This window comes from Antedon mediterranea, chromosome 8, assembly GCF_964355755.1.
Source record: "Antedon mediterranea chromosome 8, ecAntMedi1.1, whole genome shotgun sequence".
In the NCBI taxonomy this organism is placed as follows: Eukaryota; Metazoa; Echinodermata; class Crinoidea; order Comatulida; family Antedonidae; genus Antedon; species Antedon mediterranea.
In genome coordinates this window covers 4,285,146-4,299,276 of record NC_092677.1, presented here as the reverse complement: position 1 = coordinate 4,299,276, position 14,131 = coordinate 4,285,146, and the positions used below count along the sequence as shown (strand labels likewise).

Sequence of the window (14,131 nt, the reverse complement as noted above, 5' to 3'; positions counted from 1 at the left end):
TTTGATTGACTTACTGGTAGGCCTACAAAAGTGCATATATTCACAAACAAACATTACATAATGAAAAAAATAAATATTGAGTTACTAACAACATCATAAAATATTAAAGAAAGTTTACAATTTTTACTGCAAATGTTCCTTTTGTCTGTTTTTTTTATATTTCAAATGTATTTTATGTCACAATCAATAATGAAAGGAAATTAGCAAGTTGCTAGTAAAAAAACAAACCAAATCACCATGGAGATATGATAGCATGTTGTACTATTAATAGATCTATAATGTAGTAAATCATTAAAGGCCCTTGTATATTACTACTTTATAATATTCTGAAAATTTAATATGCAGATCCATAAAAGGTAACAAAATTAATATAGTAAAAAAAGGTTTATTTTTTAATATTAATGTTTTCCTTTCCAGTTGAATACACTAAATTTAAACAGAATTTGGTACACAATAGACCCACTGCATTCATGCAATACATTGCCTTGATTAATTGCTTAGTTAATGTTATAGAATGGTGTGCCTTAGTTTTTTCTTTTTGTATTGTGCTGTTACTCCCTACTTAATTGTCTATGTATTTTATGCAAATGATGATATAATAAATGGATTTGAATCTTGGTGCTGGATTCCTGATTGGATTTCCACAAGATTTCCAATTTGAAAAAACATATTTGATATTTTTTTTTGCCTTTTGTTGATTACCACAAATATTCTCACATTCCTATTGTCATTACAGGTGTAAAAAGTTCCATTTATTAATTTATGCAGATACAAATCCTCTGGTGTAAAAAAAAACATTTTTGAATTGTATTGTTTTTATTTTTAACAAGAAAAATAATTCAGATTTACAGTCACAAACCATATTGTCATTGTTAGGCTGTTAGCTGTAAAATGACACATTTCGAGGTTTTTTTAAAATATTGCCGTACAGTCAATTTTTAAATTACATATTTTTATGATAATATTGTTGAAAATGTCTGTAAACAACCTGTCAAGTAGTAAAACTACATTTTATTTACTTGTTTATCCTGTTTATGTTACTGCAGTAACTACATTTTATTTACTTGTTTATGTTACTGCAGTAACTACATTTTATGTTACTGCAGTAACTACTTTTTATTTACTTGTTTAACCTGTTATAATTGTTTATAGCAAGGTTTGTAGTTTATTGCAGGGACTGGCTCATAAACCAATGATGAAAAAAATACAATATAAACAGTAAAAAATATGCAGAACTTTACAATAATTTTAACATGATCCCTTTATAATTGTTGTATTATGTTGCTGTTCCAGCTTGAATATAATTTGAATTCCTTATCTGAAGCACAATTGTATATTTTGCAGAGCTGCGCTTTTTATTCATTAGACCAAGTCATTATTTCTTGAAATACAATTTGCTTTTTTTAAAACAGGTGTAGAATTCAGACAGAAATGAAAATATTTTTTCTGTTAGGAACAGGTAATCTGCAAATAATGACACGGTTTATTGCATAGTACAAGAATTGCCACAAATGTCAGCTGAGAGGAAATGCAAAGCATTTGTTGCCAATTTTACTGCATAGCTTTGTCACGTTCCAAGATGGTTTTAATGATGAAAAGTGTTCTAGAAAGCATCTCTGTAGAAAACAAAATTCAGTTGTAATAATTATAGTACAGTAGAACTCTGGGGCAGTTGCGTAACGCAGATACCTGAGGCCCCTGGTAGAACCCCAAGTTTTTAGCCTTTTTCAACATATTTTAATGCCTGTATTTTCCACTGGATACTGCTCAGGGGCCTCGATAAACACCGGGGCCCCTGTTACGCCACTGTTAAAGGTACACCTTCAGGACCAACCATAGTGTCTCCATAATAGGGGTATTTTAGGGGTTGAAACATATTGGCCCTGGTTTGTTCAACAGGAATGTGTCCATTAATAGGGTATATCTAATGGCATTTCAAAGAATGAAATCTAATATAGTAACTTTTGCAAATTTACCTCTAAATTTGATAATGCTTCTGTTGATATGTCTTTGGTTATGTTGCCTAGGCACCATCCTATGCTTACATGAAATGATGCTGGCTTTAAATGAGATAATGATTTAAATTATTATTTTTTTAATAATGGCACTATGCAAAGAGTGCACAAACACAACGAGCATGCTATGTGCTATACAGTATATATCTATGATTTAATGCAATCATTGACCTTTATGTGACCTATGTCACTATTTGATTTATAATAGGCTTGTATTACCTTGTAGAATGGTGGCAAGTTAAATTCATTTAGAGCCAAGTCGACTTCCTTAACAATGTCTTCCAGTTCCTTTACTCCTTGACCAATTGTAAGACTCACAAATGACCTATTGAATAAATAATTATACCAATTTATTTTTCCCCTTGTAAATAACAGATCGTTTAAAGCATTTAAATTTTATATTATTTTATCATCAAATTTTATTGCAGGTGTGGATATTACACCCAACAAACACCATATAATATCAGCTGTTGCTGTATGTTTGACATCATAACAATGTAGGCATCTTGTAAAGTAAAGGTTACTGTATGTGTTTACAAACATATTTTCACAAATAGATGTAGTCTCCAATACTGGTTTGGGCTGATTTTTGCTACATCTAGTGCCTGATACTGGTTTGGGCTGGTTTTTGCTAGATTTGGTGCCTGATAGTGATACTAGTTCGGGCTGGTTTTTGCTAGATCTAGTGCCTGCGTATAGAAGAATATGTTGCATGTTTATTTACCTAGTGGCTTCATCATTAACATATACACGTGGCTTTCCAAAAGCACAGATAAATTGTGGTAATTCTGCCAGTCTTTGTGATAGCAACTCTGTAAACGGTCTGATCCAATGATATTTTAGTGTGACCGTCTTTGATACGCTTAGGTGAAGAATGTCCATTGGTTGTATGTTGTATTCAGTAGGGATACACTCATGCAAGGCACTTACAATATCCTCAAGTCCACTTGTTATCTCAACTGAAATAATAATATATAGTTTGTTTTATTCGCCAAGTCGCACCTCAATTATTTTTGGTACTCTGTGTGATATATCCGTAAACATCGCTTTATGAATGTTTATTTTTTTACACTTGTATCAATTATTTTGTTTGTGTACAAATTAACTGTTATTTATTATGTGTAGTTGATAAATCAGTATTTTCTGCCAATAGTCAGTATTTTGGTAATACATGGCATGGTTGGAACAGTTAAAGACCCCTTCCCTGCAATTTTGGACGTTTTTTGGAAAATAATACATATATATCACTTTAAAAACATTAAACCATGTCATTCCTTGTCTTAAATGTACGTTTTATGGTAAATTATGATAAAAAGTGAGAAACAATGCACTACCTAAGTAGCTCGCGGCGAGTGGACGGTCTTAGGCATAGCCTAGCTAGGCTTAGTTTTGTAGGCCTAGCTGGCAAACATCGGTAACGTACGAACATCGTACGCTACCTATATACCTAGCCTGACGTTGTATAGTTGCTGCATTAATTGTCTTTCTATTTTTGCCAGACTCCGTTGATACAAATTGGGGAAAACCCGGTATTTTCGCTGAAAAGTTAGGAGTCTTCCATTTGTTTTGGCCTCACGATCGATCGAAAAGTGGGCGAATTACAGGTGAAAAACAAAAATATCAATCTGCGCGCAATGCATTTTGGGATTTATAGCGGGCCGCTATAATTATTAGAATCGACTTATTTTTCACATTTTTAACCGTTTAAAGACGAAAAAAGTTATCGCAATAGGATCATATAGTATTATTTTTACATTAAATATAGTTTGTGATCTTAAATTAGATTTAAAAAACGTAGGGAATGGGGCTTTAACTATTGAATATTTATGTTTTATTTGATTTTGTTTATTTATTTTTAGTTCAAGAAAGAACAATATTTTTCGTTATGAATTAATGAATAAACAGTAAAAAGTTATCCTCTGGGAAAGGTTTTAATGGTAGTTCCTGGAAAAATGTTTAGAAAACACCATCTTACTTGGTACATATACATAAGTTGCCCAATTTCCAGCTTCATGAGCAAACGATCTAACACGTCCTTGATGATTGGATGATGATGCATCACTTGCCCTGTCGCCCAAGAACATCGACATCACTTCATCCGGTAGTGGTAGAAAGTCTGAAGTACTTTTACTATCGGGAGAAGGAAAAGTTGAAATTAGACCAGAAGGCCCTAGGCCTAGTTTGGGGGGTTTTGACCAGGCATAAACGAGTAGACGTACTTACTACTATTACTAAGCCTAATAGCTATAGACTAGCCATGGACTAGGCCTAGCTAGGCTACCTAATACTATTACCTAACCTAGCTAGTAGTACTGTACTAACTTGGCCCTGGGCTAGTAAAGTAGAGAGGTATAAAAATAAAACAAATATCTGTATTAATAATATTATTATTCATACCTCCCTGTCTTATTTTGTAGCATTTATTATTTTATATAGGCTATAGGCCTAGAACTAGCCTAACTAGGGCCTAGCGTTACCAACTAAATAAATGCTAGCCTAAAATAGGCTTTTATTTTAGTTAAAGTTAGCATGCATGGAGGTATACCTCCGTGGTTAGCCTTATTATTAAATATTAGCTTTTTTTTTACGATACCATCCACATAACCACAACAAAAACAATTTAAAGGAATACTCCAATAGCTACTTTTTAAAACTGTACCTTCCATTTGATTCTGTTCTTGTTAGCCTAGGCCTTTTAGCATCAGTTTCAGTGTGTGGGGTAGGGCACTGGAAGACATCTACGCCGCGCTTTCCCACCACCAAATCAGTAGTGGGTTCAGGCCTAGGAAGTATACCTCTTTTTTTCTGGTGATTCTCTTCATCAGACGAGTCTGTATCGCTTGAGCCGTAGGCGGACTGAATAGAACATAATCCAGACATGCGGTTTTATTTCTGATTACTTTTTAAATGTCTTCATCATCAACATGTTTAAACAAATAAATACATTTTAATTCATGCATGTTTCGCACAAGTTTCGTTTGTTGTTTATAAACAATAGTTTTTGTGTAAACTATTGAGGGCGGATTAGTCGAGCGGAATATCATTAGTTTTGCGGAATATTCAAATTAGTTATTTTAATTATGTTATTTTAATAGTTATTTTAAAAGATGTATTTGGGTATTTGTTAGTTTGATTTTGGGATTGAACTCGTTTGCTTATTATCACTCTGATTTAATTTTTTTTTAAACCAAAAAAACACAGTAAGTTAATGACAAATAAATTTATCATTTCGATTATATAATTTTCACTACCATTGTATTAAGTCCATTAATATTTAGCTATATGTTACCTACCTTAGTTACGAATATTCATTGTTGGTCCACCTTTTAATGGGACAATGTCACTAAGGTATAATTTGCAATAGACTCATACTCATTTACTTACATTGAAAATCGATTTATTTACTGTGTGCCCTGTTTATTTTTCAACAATATGGATATTATAGCAATTATTGAATTGGAGAGTAATAACTGTTCTTTTGTAATTTCACTGAAAGCAAATTTATGGTTTATTAATATTTTTGAGTAGGCCTAAAAGTACTGACCGTTTCGTATTACCACAAAATCAACCGTATACTTTAATTTAAACAAACGTGTTACTTTAATTTAAACAAACATTTAAAAAAAATGTTTTAACTTTCAATCAATTGATTGGTTAGACCTACCTATTTAAATAAAGGAAATTGTGTAACTTAAACAGTACAAGTTATGCTAGTATGCAATTAGTTAGTTATTAGAAAGCCAGTTGAATATCTAAATTGGACCAAATTTCAGGTAAGACCCAGATGTTTGATAATATTCAAAGTCACTATAGCTATGCGACCGTACAAATAAGAAAAACTGTACAAAATGTAAGCTGACTTTCACACTGGTTATTGTTTAATAGTATTGATTTAATTAAAAAACAAACATGACAATTTAACGTATCATTAAAGATTACTATTAATTTTGAGCAAGTATAATACACGGTTTACTTTGGTTTGTGTTTCAAGTTTTCTGATTTAAGATTTTGATTAAAATTGTATCTTGGTAATGGTACTGATTCAAATGGATTAACAATCATAAATTATTATTACGGGTTTAGGCACAACAGAAGTATATCAACCGAAAGTTCCAAAATGGCTACCAATACGCTCAACGACACGTCACTCATGTCATATGTTTACGAGTATTCGAAATATGAAGATATCGTTTTTTCGGTGTTCTATCAAATATCTGGAGTGGTTGCTGTTCTTGGTAACATCTTCGTGATGTGGGTTATCTTTACAACGAGATCTTTACATACACCTTACAACATTCTGCTATTTAATCTAGCATTCATTGATCACGTGACAGGAATCATGCTGATTATAGCTTCTTCGTTTTATTCAGCAAATCAGCTTCTTGAATTCTACGATGTGTCAAAAGGCGTTGGAACGTGTCTTATATTGTCGCTTTTTAATCTTTTCTTCGTCGGCTTTGATCGGTTCTTAACTCTCACATTTCCTTTGAAATATATGAACATTCCCGATAGATCAAAAGTTATCGTACTAGTTGCTATTATCTGGCTTTGTGGCGCAATGTCTTGTTATGGCGTGTATGGTGGATTCGACGCAATTGCAATTGAGTGTCCCTTGTATGATAAACCAGTTGGTAGCATGGCAGTGGAGATCATTGTGTGTGGAGTTGTCATTTTGACCGTTCTCATCCACACCAGAGTTTATTTCATTGCAGCAAAACAAGCAAGGCGTATTGCGGAATCTCAAGTAGAGGGTAGAAAGCAAGCCAACACCGTCAATATCAAAGCAATCAAAACCACATTGATCGTGCTTGGCGCTTTTCTCTTTTGCTATTTTCCATCCATGATGTATGTGTATTCCACTTACGACTGTTCGCCATTTGGCGGAGAAAATACGGCAATGGTGTCGTGTTTTTTATACGCTATTTCTTTCAGTGGATGCACTGTAAACCCTGTCATCTACACTATGAGAAGGCCAGAGTTTAAAAAGCATATTATCCGCCTTTTTCGCAAATGCGGATTATGTAAAAGTAGGTCTACCGAATGTTTGACAGTAGCAGAGATGTCAATGTCAAAAACTGCAGCTACTGCGGTACTAGTTGAAGAGTAATACAAACTAGATTATATAAATATTCTTTAGTTTTGTCATTTATGTAGTCATTTTGTCACTGTTTTGTGCTAGGTGTAAATGTACGTGCTTGCAGCTGAATATAGTGGTTATAAATTGGTGGTTGGTCGCCTATGGTTCAATCGGTACCTTCTTATGTTAAAGATGTATTGTCCCCCGAAAACGTAAAAAATTGAAATTTTATAAAATCGGACTTTAATAGGCCATTTTATAGTTTTAATAAAATTTATCACTTCCATAAAAAAATAATGAAAAAAAAAGTAAGTTCTTATACTTATAAAATGACAAAATAATCGTTTAAATTCAACCAAAAACACATTGACTTGCAGCCAATTTGCATTTTTTTTTCAATCCAATTTTTGGTCAAAGTGAATAACTACCATTAAAATGGCATATTCAACCAACATTTTTGTAAGAATTATTTTTTCAGAGGGGGATAATGTATCTTTAAAACTATAACTATAATTCTTTCAACCCCAGGTCCTTAACCTCAAATGGTAAGCTGCGCTTATAAACACGATACATTAAATTGCAGTTTATCTATTCTATAATTGGTAAGTTAAAATAGAAAACATGAAACTCGTAATTTACAAGATAAATTTAGCAACAAATCTTAGAAGATTAATTTTTAGTTTGTAATTTGTAAATGGAAATTGTTTGATAATTGACAGAAAACGAACACATTTTGTTTATGCCTAATGTGCCTCCTATTAGATTTATCTGATGGGGAATTAATCTATCCGAGAATGTTATTGTAACGTTGTTAAGTTGTGTGAATAAAAATGGATGATTTACTACGGAAATCTAAGAATAGCTTCACTGGTATTATATGTTATTTATATATATTTGGATATTAAACCTAAAACGGTAGGAAATGAATTATTTCTAACATAACCGTACATAATCTTGTATTTTACTAAAACTAAACAAACCGTTCTCGTTCGCTTGTTATGGTCACTATAATGGGACGTGTAATCTAGACCTGTGTACAGAACATGTGTCAGTAGGCACGTGTCGTTTCGAAAACAACGTGTTTTCATTTTTTAACAATGCTGTGTGGACAATGCTTAATAAATTCTATCTATTTTTGTTTCTGAACATGCGTCTTAATAAATTGTTCGTTTTTACCATAGTTCTTTTTATATGACCATTTGCTATATGTATTATTTCTGGAATGAATTCCAAGTTGAATTGAACAAAATGCATTAGGCCTAATGAGTTGCTTGCAGCGCTTTTCTTGATTATTGTAATATTGTGCGAAGCAAGCGCATTACAGTAGTACGGTAAATTATCATCTTGTATAGATAGTGATTATTACTGTGATTGTCCACATGGCCCTGCGGTCAAAGAATATTGTATAGCCAAACATGTAGAATTGATGGTAAAGAACACTGAAGTCTTTTTTTCACTACTGTATGCGAAATTAGACGAATGCGATGTTTTCACAGTGCATGAATAACATAGGCCTACATCCATGCGATTTCTATTGCCATCACATGTACTGTCTGAGATTTTCGTCGCATGAGTGCGTACGTCATGTAGGCGTACCATGTGTATACACTTTTTGAACTACTAATATAAAGTGAAGTAGGTTACCAGTTGAGGACAGAATTAAACCACCACAAACATCACATGCTTCTCGCAGGAAACACGGCCATTAGGTGGATTACATTGGTTGACTTTTGAACCACCACAAACATCACATGCTTCTCGCAGGAAACACGGCCATTAGGTGGATTACATTGGTTGACTTTTGAACCACCACAAACATCACATGCTTCTCGCAGGAAACACGGCCATTAGGTGGATTACATTGGTTGACTTTTGCAGAGACAATTCTCGTCCTCATCCATCCGCCGTGAACTCCACTCATATAACAACCATAGAGCAATGAAACTATTTAAATGTTTACCGTACTCTGTTTTACATCATTCATTCTCCTTATAATAGGCCTTCTGCAATAACAATAATTTGAACGCTTTGATATAGATTATTGTATGGTTATCTTAGTTTCTCTCTCTCTTTTTTCTTTTTCTTACTCTTTCCAACAAATGTTTCTTTAACTAATTGTTTTATTACAAAACCCGGACGATTTCCGCTGAACAGAAAAACAGCTATTTTGGGGAGGTTTTTTCAATGTAATTGTTTGTATTATTTCACCGATTTTTATGGTTCAGTTTCGATATTGTTATGCCTAATTTGATTACCTACACTTTCATGGTATTTTTAATTCTTAATTTTAAGAAACATCGCCGTCATTGATTTTCAATATAAGATGATCTCAAAATCGTTATATGTTAAAATAAATAAAAATAAAATAAAATAAAAATAAAATATGTTAAAATATAGGCATATTCGCAACATTTTCTGATCCTGACACAAAAACGTCTATAACGATTTTGTTGACTGTTTCAACATGCTAAAATTGACCAGTCAAGCTTTTGCATGAGCTGAACTAAATAATTAGATTGGTTGATGTTGCTCGTCGGCACGCACACCCTTTTTCTTTGAAGCTGTCTCTTGGAATTTTAGTAAACTGCTAGTGTTAAAAGATAGGAGACATTTTCAAAAGAAGGAGAAATCAATGTCCAAAAAAACTTCATTTCAAGTTCAGCCGCATGGTTGAGTGGCGTTTTTGACATTATACCACCACTATGATTTTTTCTTACAATTTTAACAGTTGATAACTATTGTATTGTTAGTCGACTGAAACTATTATTAGTTGATACAATTAATAATCTTATTCAGTTAGTACCAGCATATGTGTCATATATTATATGATTCTATAAAACTGACTTCTCAGTAAAGTGGTATGGCGTTGCATGGTTACTACCACTGTCTTACAAAGATGATTAAGATCAGCTGATAATTAAATATCAAAAAAATAAAAATTCCTACAAAATAGTATTTTCAAGCTTTTTTGCAATTTATGTTCAAAACCATCATTTTTTAATTTGAACGCTTCGATATAGAAGATAAAAGAAAGTTTTAATTTTCTCTTTTTGCTCTTGCCTTGTTTTTTCCCAGAACATCTTTTAGAAAGTTTTTTAAATTTATATTAGACCCACGTAGGGTATCATGACATTAATAATTAATTTTATTTGATTTGAAAGATCTTTGTCAATAATATCAACAAGAAGAAAAAGAAAATAATAATACACATGAAATGTAGTTAAATATGATAAAACTGCACTAAAACAATAAAAAGCAGAAGAGCATTAAACAGTATCAATGAAACAATAAATCCCACGATAGAATACATTAATCTTCAACCGGCGACACTAAAGATGATGATACCGTACACGAATTAAATGTTTAGTGTAGGTCTAGTGTTATCTTATTATAGAACAAACAATTACATCTTTTAATGGACCCTCTAATTTTAGCTTGACAAAGTCAAATGTTTGATATAGTGTACATTTATGTGGTACATAATTGTGTCTATAATTCCCGAGTGGTTCATTACACTTTTAAGCTCTGTCTACACTATCAAGGTAGTTTGACAAGAAAAGTGTTACGTTCCCAAGCATGGTAGTGTAGATGTACCCAAATATGGTAGTGATATGACATCATCATGTCCATATATGGGCACATCACATATTTTGTCACATAAAGTTTGATAGTGTAGACAAAGCTTTAGACGTCATACACTTAATATCTTTAGAATTGTCATAAAACTAAGTGGTTCAATTTCACCACTATCTATCAGTTCACTGGGTCTCTCTTACACTTTCAAGTACATGCACTTAATTTAACATTTTACTAATAAACGTTAGTGCTTTTCTATTTATTTCATTATGCTGAACAATACTCAATATGTTTATTGTGTAATATGACGCATAATTGTTCATTTCAACCAATTATCGTTTCTTCATGGACCTATAAATTGGTCCATGGTTTCTCTGCTCTTTGTTAAAACCATTGTTGTACCAATTTAAAATAAATTACGTCAAGACAATATTTGTTTCGAAATTGACATGTTTAAAATCAAAGATGCATGAGTGTTAAGGTCTACTTTAAAAGGCAGTTTGCTTGGCCATTCAACATAGTGCTAGATCAGTGTATATTACTGACCAAACTTCAAGTATTTTCAGTACTAAACTACTAAAGTACAAAACTACTGCTGGTTTTGTTATTTATTGTATCATACCAAGCACATTTGAATACTAACGATTTGACAAAAATATAAAGGTAACTATTTTATATTTATTCTACACAATGCAACTATATCATTAGTTTTGAACTAATTTTTGGCGTTCGTCAGTGACATGTGAACCATATGAATTATATTATATGTATATTTGCAAATTGTTTATTTTTTAAATGTTCATAAGTTGTACTGTAATTTGGTATCCTGTCTGTTTTAATATTTTGTGATTATAATTTATTTTTTTTATTTTATAAAGGCCTTCAAATAATTTGTGCGTTGATCAAAGAAAGAATTGGATAAACATACTGAGATACAATATTTGAACTCAGATGCTTGTAAAATGGCGGAATGTTTACCATTTAACTGAAGTTTCAATACTTTGATTTATTGTGCGTTTTTCTTTTTATTTCATTTCAGCCAATTTTAACAAATTTCTCAACAAGGTTACCGGACCAATAGTCATAATGAATTATTCCAACAATACCGAACCGTTTAATTTTGTAATACCGATGGCTCAATTGCAAGACATAATATACTCGGTTCTATATCCAATATCTGGTGTAGTCGCCGTACTTGGAAACTTGTTTGTTTGCTGGGTTTTTATTCGTAATAAATCGTTACACTCTCCGACTAACATGATGTTGCTTAATCTTGCTGTTATTGATGAAGTGACCGGACACCTACTGGTCATTTTGTCAGTATTTTACAATACAGGTGACTTCGTCAAATTGGGAGAGGCCTTTCAAATTGCTGTAAGTTTCGTCTTCATGTCGTTACTGAATCTATTTGTCATTGGAGTCGATCGACTACTAACTCTGACGTATCCATTGAAATACATGAAAATAAGTGACAAAACAAAAGGTGTTGTTTTAATTGCGTCTGTGTGGATTTTTGGAATGTTGGCGTCATATATCGTCTTCTATTCCGGCTCCTCAGTCGTTATAATTGACTGTGGAGTGTACGCGACGACCGTTAGTAGCATGTCCGTTGATATAGTAATTGGAGTGTCTATGGCCGTTACGATTGGGATTCATGCAAAGGTGTACTTTATAGCATCTAACCAGGCAAGACGTATCTCAGAATCTCAAGTTCAAGGCAGACAGAAGCATAGCATCAACGTCAAAGCCATCAAAACCACGTTGATTGTACTTGGCGCTTTCGTTGTGTGTTACATACCGACCCTAGTGTATCGATACTCAACATATACTTGTAATCCTCTGGGTGGAAGACACACAGCAGATGTGTCCGCTGTGGTTTTTTACATCGCTCTCTGTGGGTGTACCGTCAACCCTGTCATTTACTCTCTGCGAAAAAAGGAATTCAAGAAACAGATATTGAACATTTTCAACAGATGTGGTTTGTGTAAAAAGCAAAGGGCGTCTGCAGAAATGTCGATGTCTATGTCTGTCACAAGAACTGCCATTCAAGAGGACTGATACTTTACAATGTACTAACCGTTCAGGTTTCTGCAGAAATGTCGATGTCTGTCACAAGAACTGCCATCCAGGAGGACTGATGATAAACAATGTTCTAACCGTTCACGTTCCTGCAGAAATGTCGATGTCTGTCACAAGAACTGCCATTCAAGAGGACTAGTGCTAAAACATTTACTAACCGTTCACGTTCCTGCAGAAATGTCGATGTCTGTCACAAGAACTGCCATTCAGGAGGACTGATGCTTAAACATTTACTAACCGTTCACGTTTGTTATACGTTTTTATTTATAATGCAGTTAGTGATTGTGCTGATGATGATGTTATTTATTGTCTCGTTAGTACTTACTAATGAGACAAATTCATTATCTTGTGTGCAAATCGGTCCTATTATCTGCGTTCACAATGCTATGACATCAATTGAACAATTTTTTTTTACATTTCCTGACGTCAAATCAGTTAATATTTCGCAGTAATATTTCAGATTAATGATTTACTCTGTAACAAGCTTAGGTTTCAGGTGGTTTAAGAACCACAAAAGCCCAAATTGAACCAAGTCAATCTAACAAAAAACAAAATGACACTGAGGTTGTATCAGTCCTTTGATAGTATGTCTGGCTGCGACAAATAACAACAGTACTGTATTATGTACTGATCGTGTCGCAGCCACAGATAAACCCTTTGATCTCCGGAGCTCAGAATTCTGTTTATTTTTGTGCCGCAAACACCACTTTTATTCACATTCATATATTATCTCATGTCATTACATAAAATCATATCATTTAACAACATTTTTGTTAATTCTAAATGTCGTTACAATTCACTAGTAACATGTTTACATTTATTAATTTCCGTATTACCTATTTTGTCATTATTACCTCCGCCAAGGAGGTTATGTTTTCACCCCTGTATGTTTGTGTGTGTGTTTGTGTGTGTGTGTGTGTGTGTGTGTTTGTGTGTGTGTCTGTGAACAGCCTGGAGGCCACAGTTTTTATCCGATTCTAACCAAATTTGGACACAATGATCTATGCCCAAAAAGCTCGGACGAGTTTGAATTTGAAGGGTCAGGGTCAAAGATCAAGGTCCACAAAAAAAAAAAAAATAAAAAATAAAAAAATAATTAAAAACAAAAAAAAAACCCTCAGTGGGGCTTGAACCAGCGACCTCAACTGTGAGAGGCTGGATACATAACCATTACACCACACTGTCATCCACAACTTTGTAGTGTGCAGTTAACATATTTACACTTAGGACTAATAAAAAAAAATGTTAAAAAAAAATATTCAGGGGGCATTTTATGTAAAGGAATTTTACAGTAGGCGGAGGTTTGTACTCTCGGAGTACCCTCTAGTTTTCTTATATTTTTCTATACACTTGACAATAATCATCATTATCATCTATCTCGTTT

General features: G+C 33.1%; 3 protein-coding genes across 3 annotated transcripts; 2 read left to right on the top strand and 1 right to left on the bottom strand.

Annotated features, from left to right (window-relative positions):
• Positions 1 to 853: 853 nt before the first annotated feature.
• On the bottom strand, positions 854 to 4,981 carry LOC140056483 (U6 snRNA phosphodiesterase 1-like). Its single transcript, XM_072101862.1, has 6 exons — positions 4,675 to 4,981; positions 3,991 to 4,145; positions 2,740 to 2,974; positions 2,235 to 2,340; positions 1,977 to 2,060; positions 854 to 1,616 (listed from the first exon to the last, which is right to left on the bottom strand). Exons 1-6 carry the CDS (start codon positions 4,893 to 4,895, stop codon positions 1,515 to 1,517), a joined length of 903 nt encoding a protein of 300 aa, XP_071957963.1. The 5' UTR covers positions 4,896 to 4,981; the 3' UTR covers positions 854 to 1,514.
• Positions 4,982 to 5,751: 770 nt separating this feature from the next.
• On the top strand, positions 5,752 to 8,002 carry LOC140056898 (trace amine-associated receptor 1-like). Its single transcript, XM_072102418.1, has 2 exons — positions 5,752 to 5,788; positions 6,099 to 8,002. The coding sequence occupies exon 2, from the start codon at positions 6,133 to 6,135 to the stop codon at positions 7,120 to 7,122; it is 990 nt and encodes a 329-aa protein (XP_071958519.1). The 5' UTR covers positions 5,752 to 5,788; positions 6,099 to 6,132; the 3' UTR covers positions 7,123 to 8,002.
• Positions 8,003 to 11,799: 3,797 nt separating this feature from the next.
• LOC140057150 (melanocortin receptor 5-like) lies at positions 11,800 to 12,726 on the top strand. The gene has a single exon (XM_072102703.1). The coding sequence runs from the start codon at positions 11,800 to 11,802 to the stop codon at positions 12,724 to 12,726; it is 927 nt and encodes a 308-aa protein (XP_071958804.1).
• Positions 12,727 to 14,131: the final 1,405 nt, after the last annotated feature.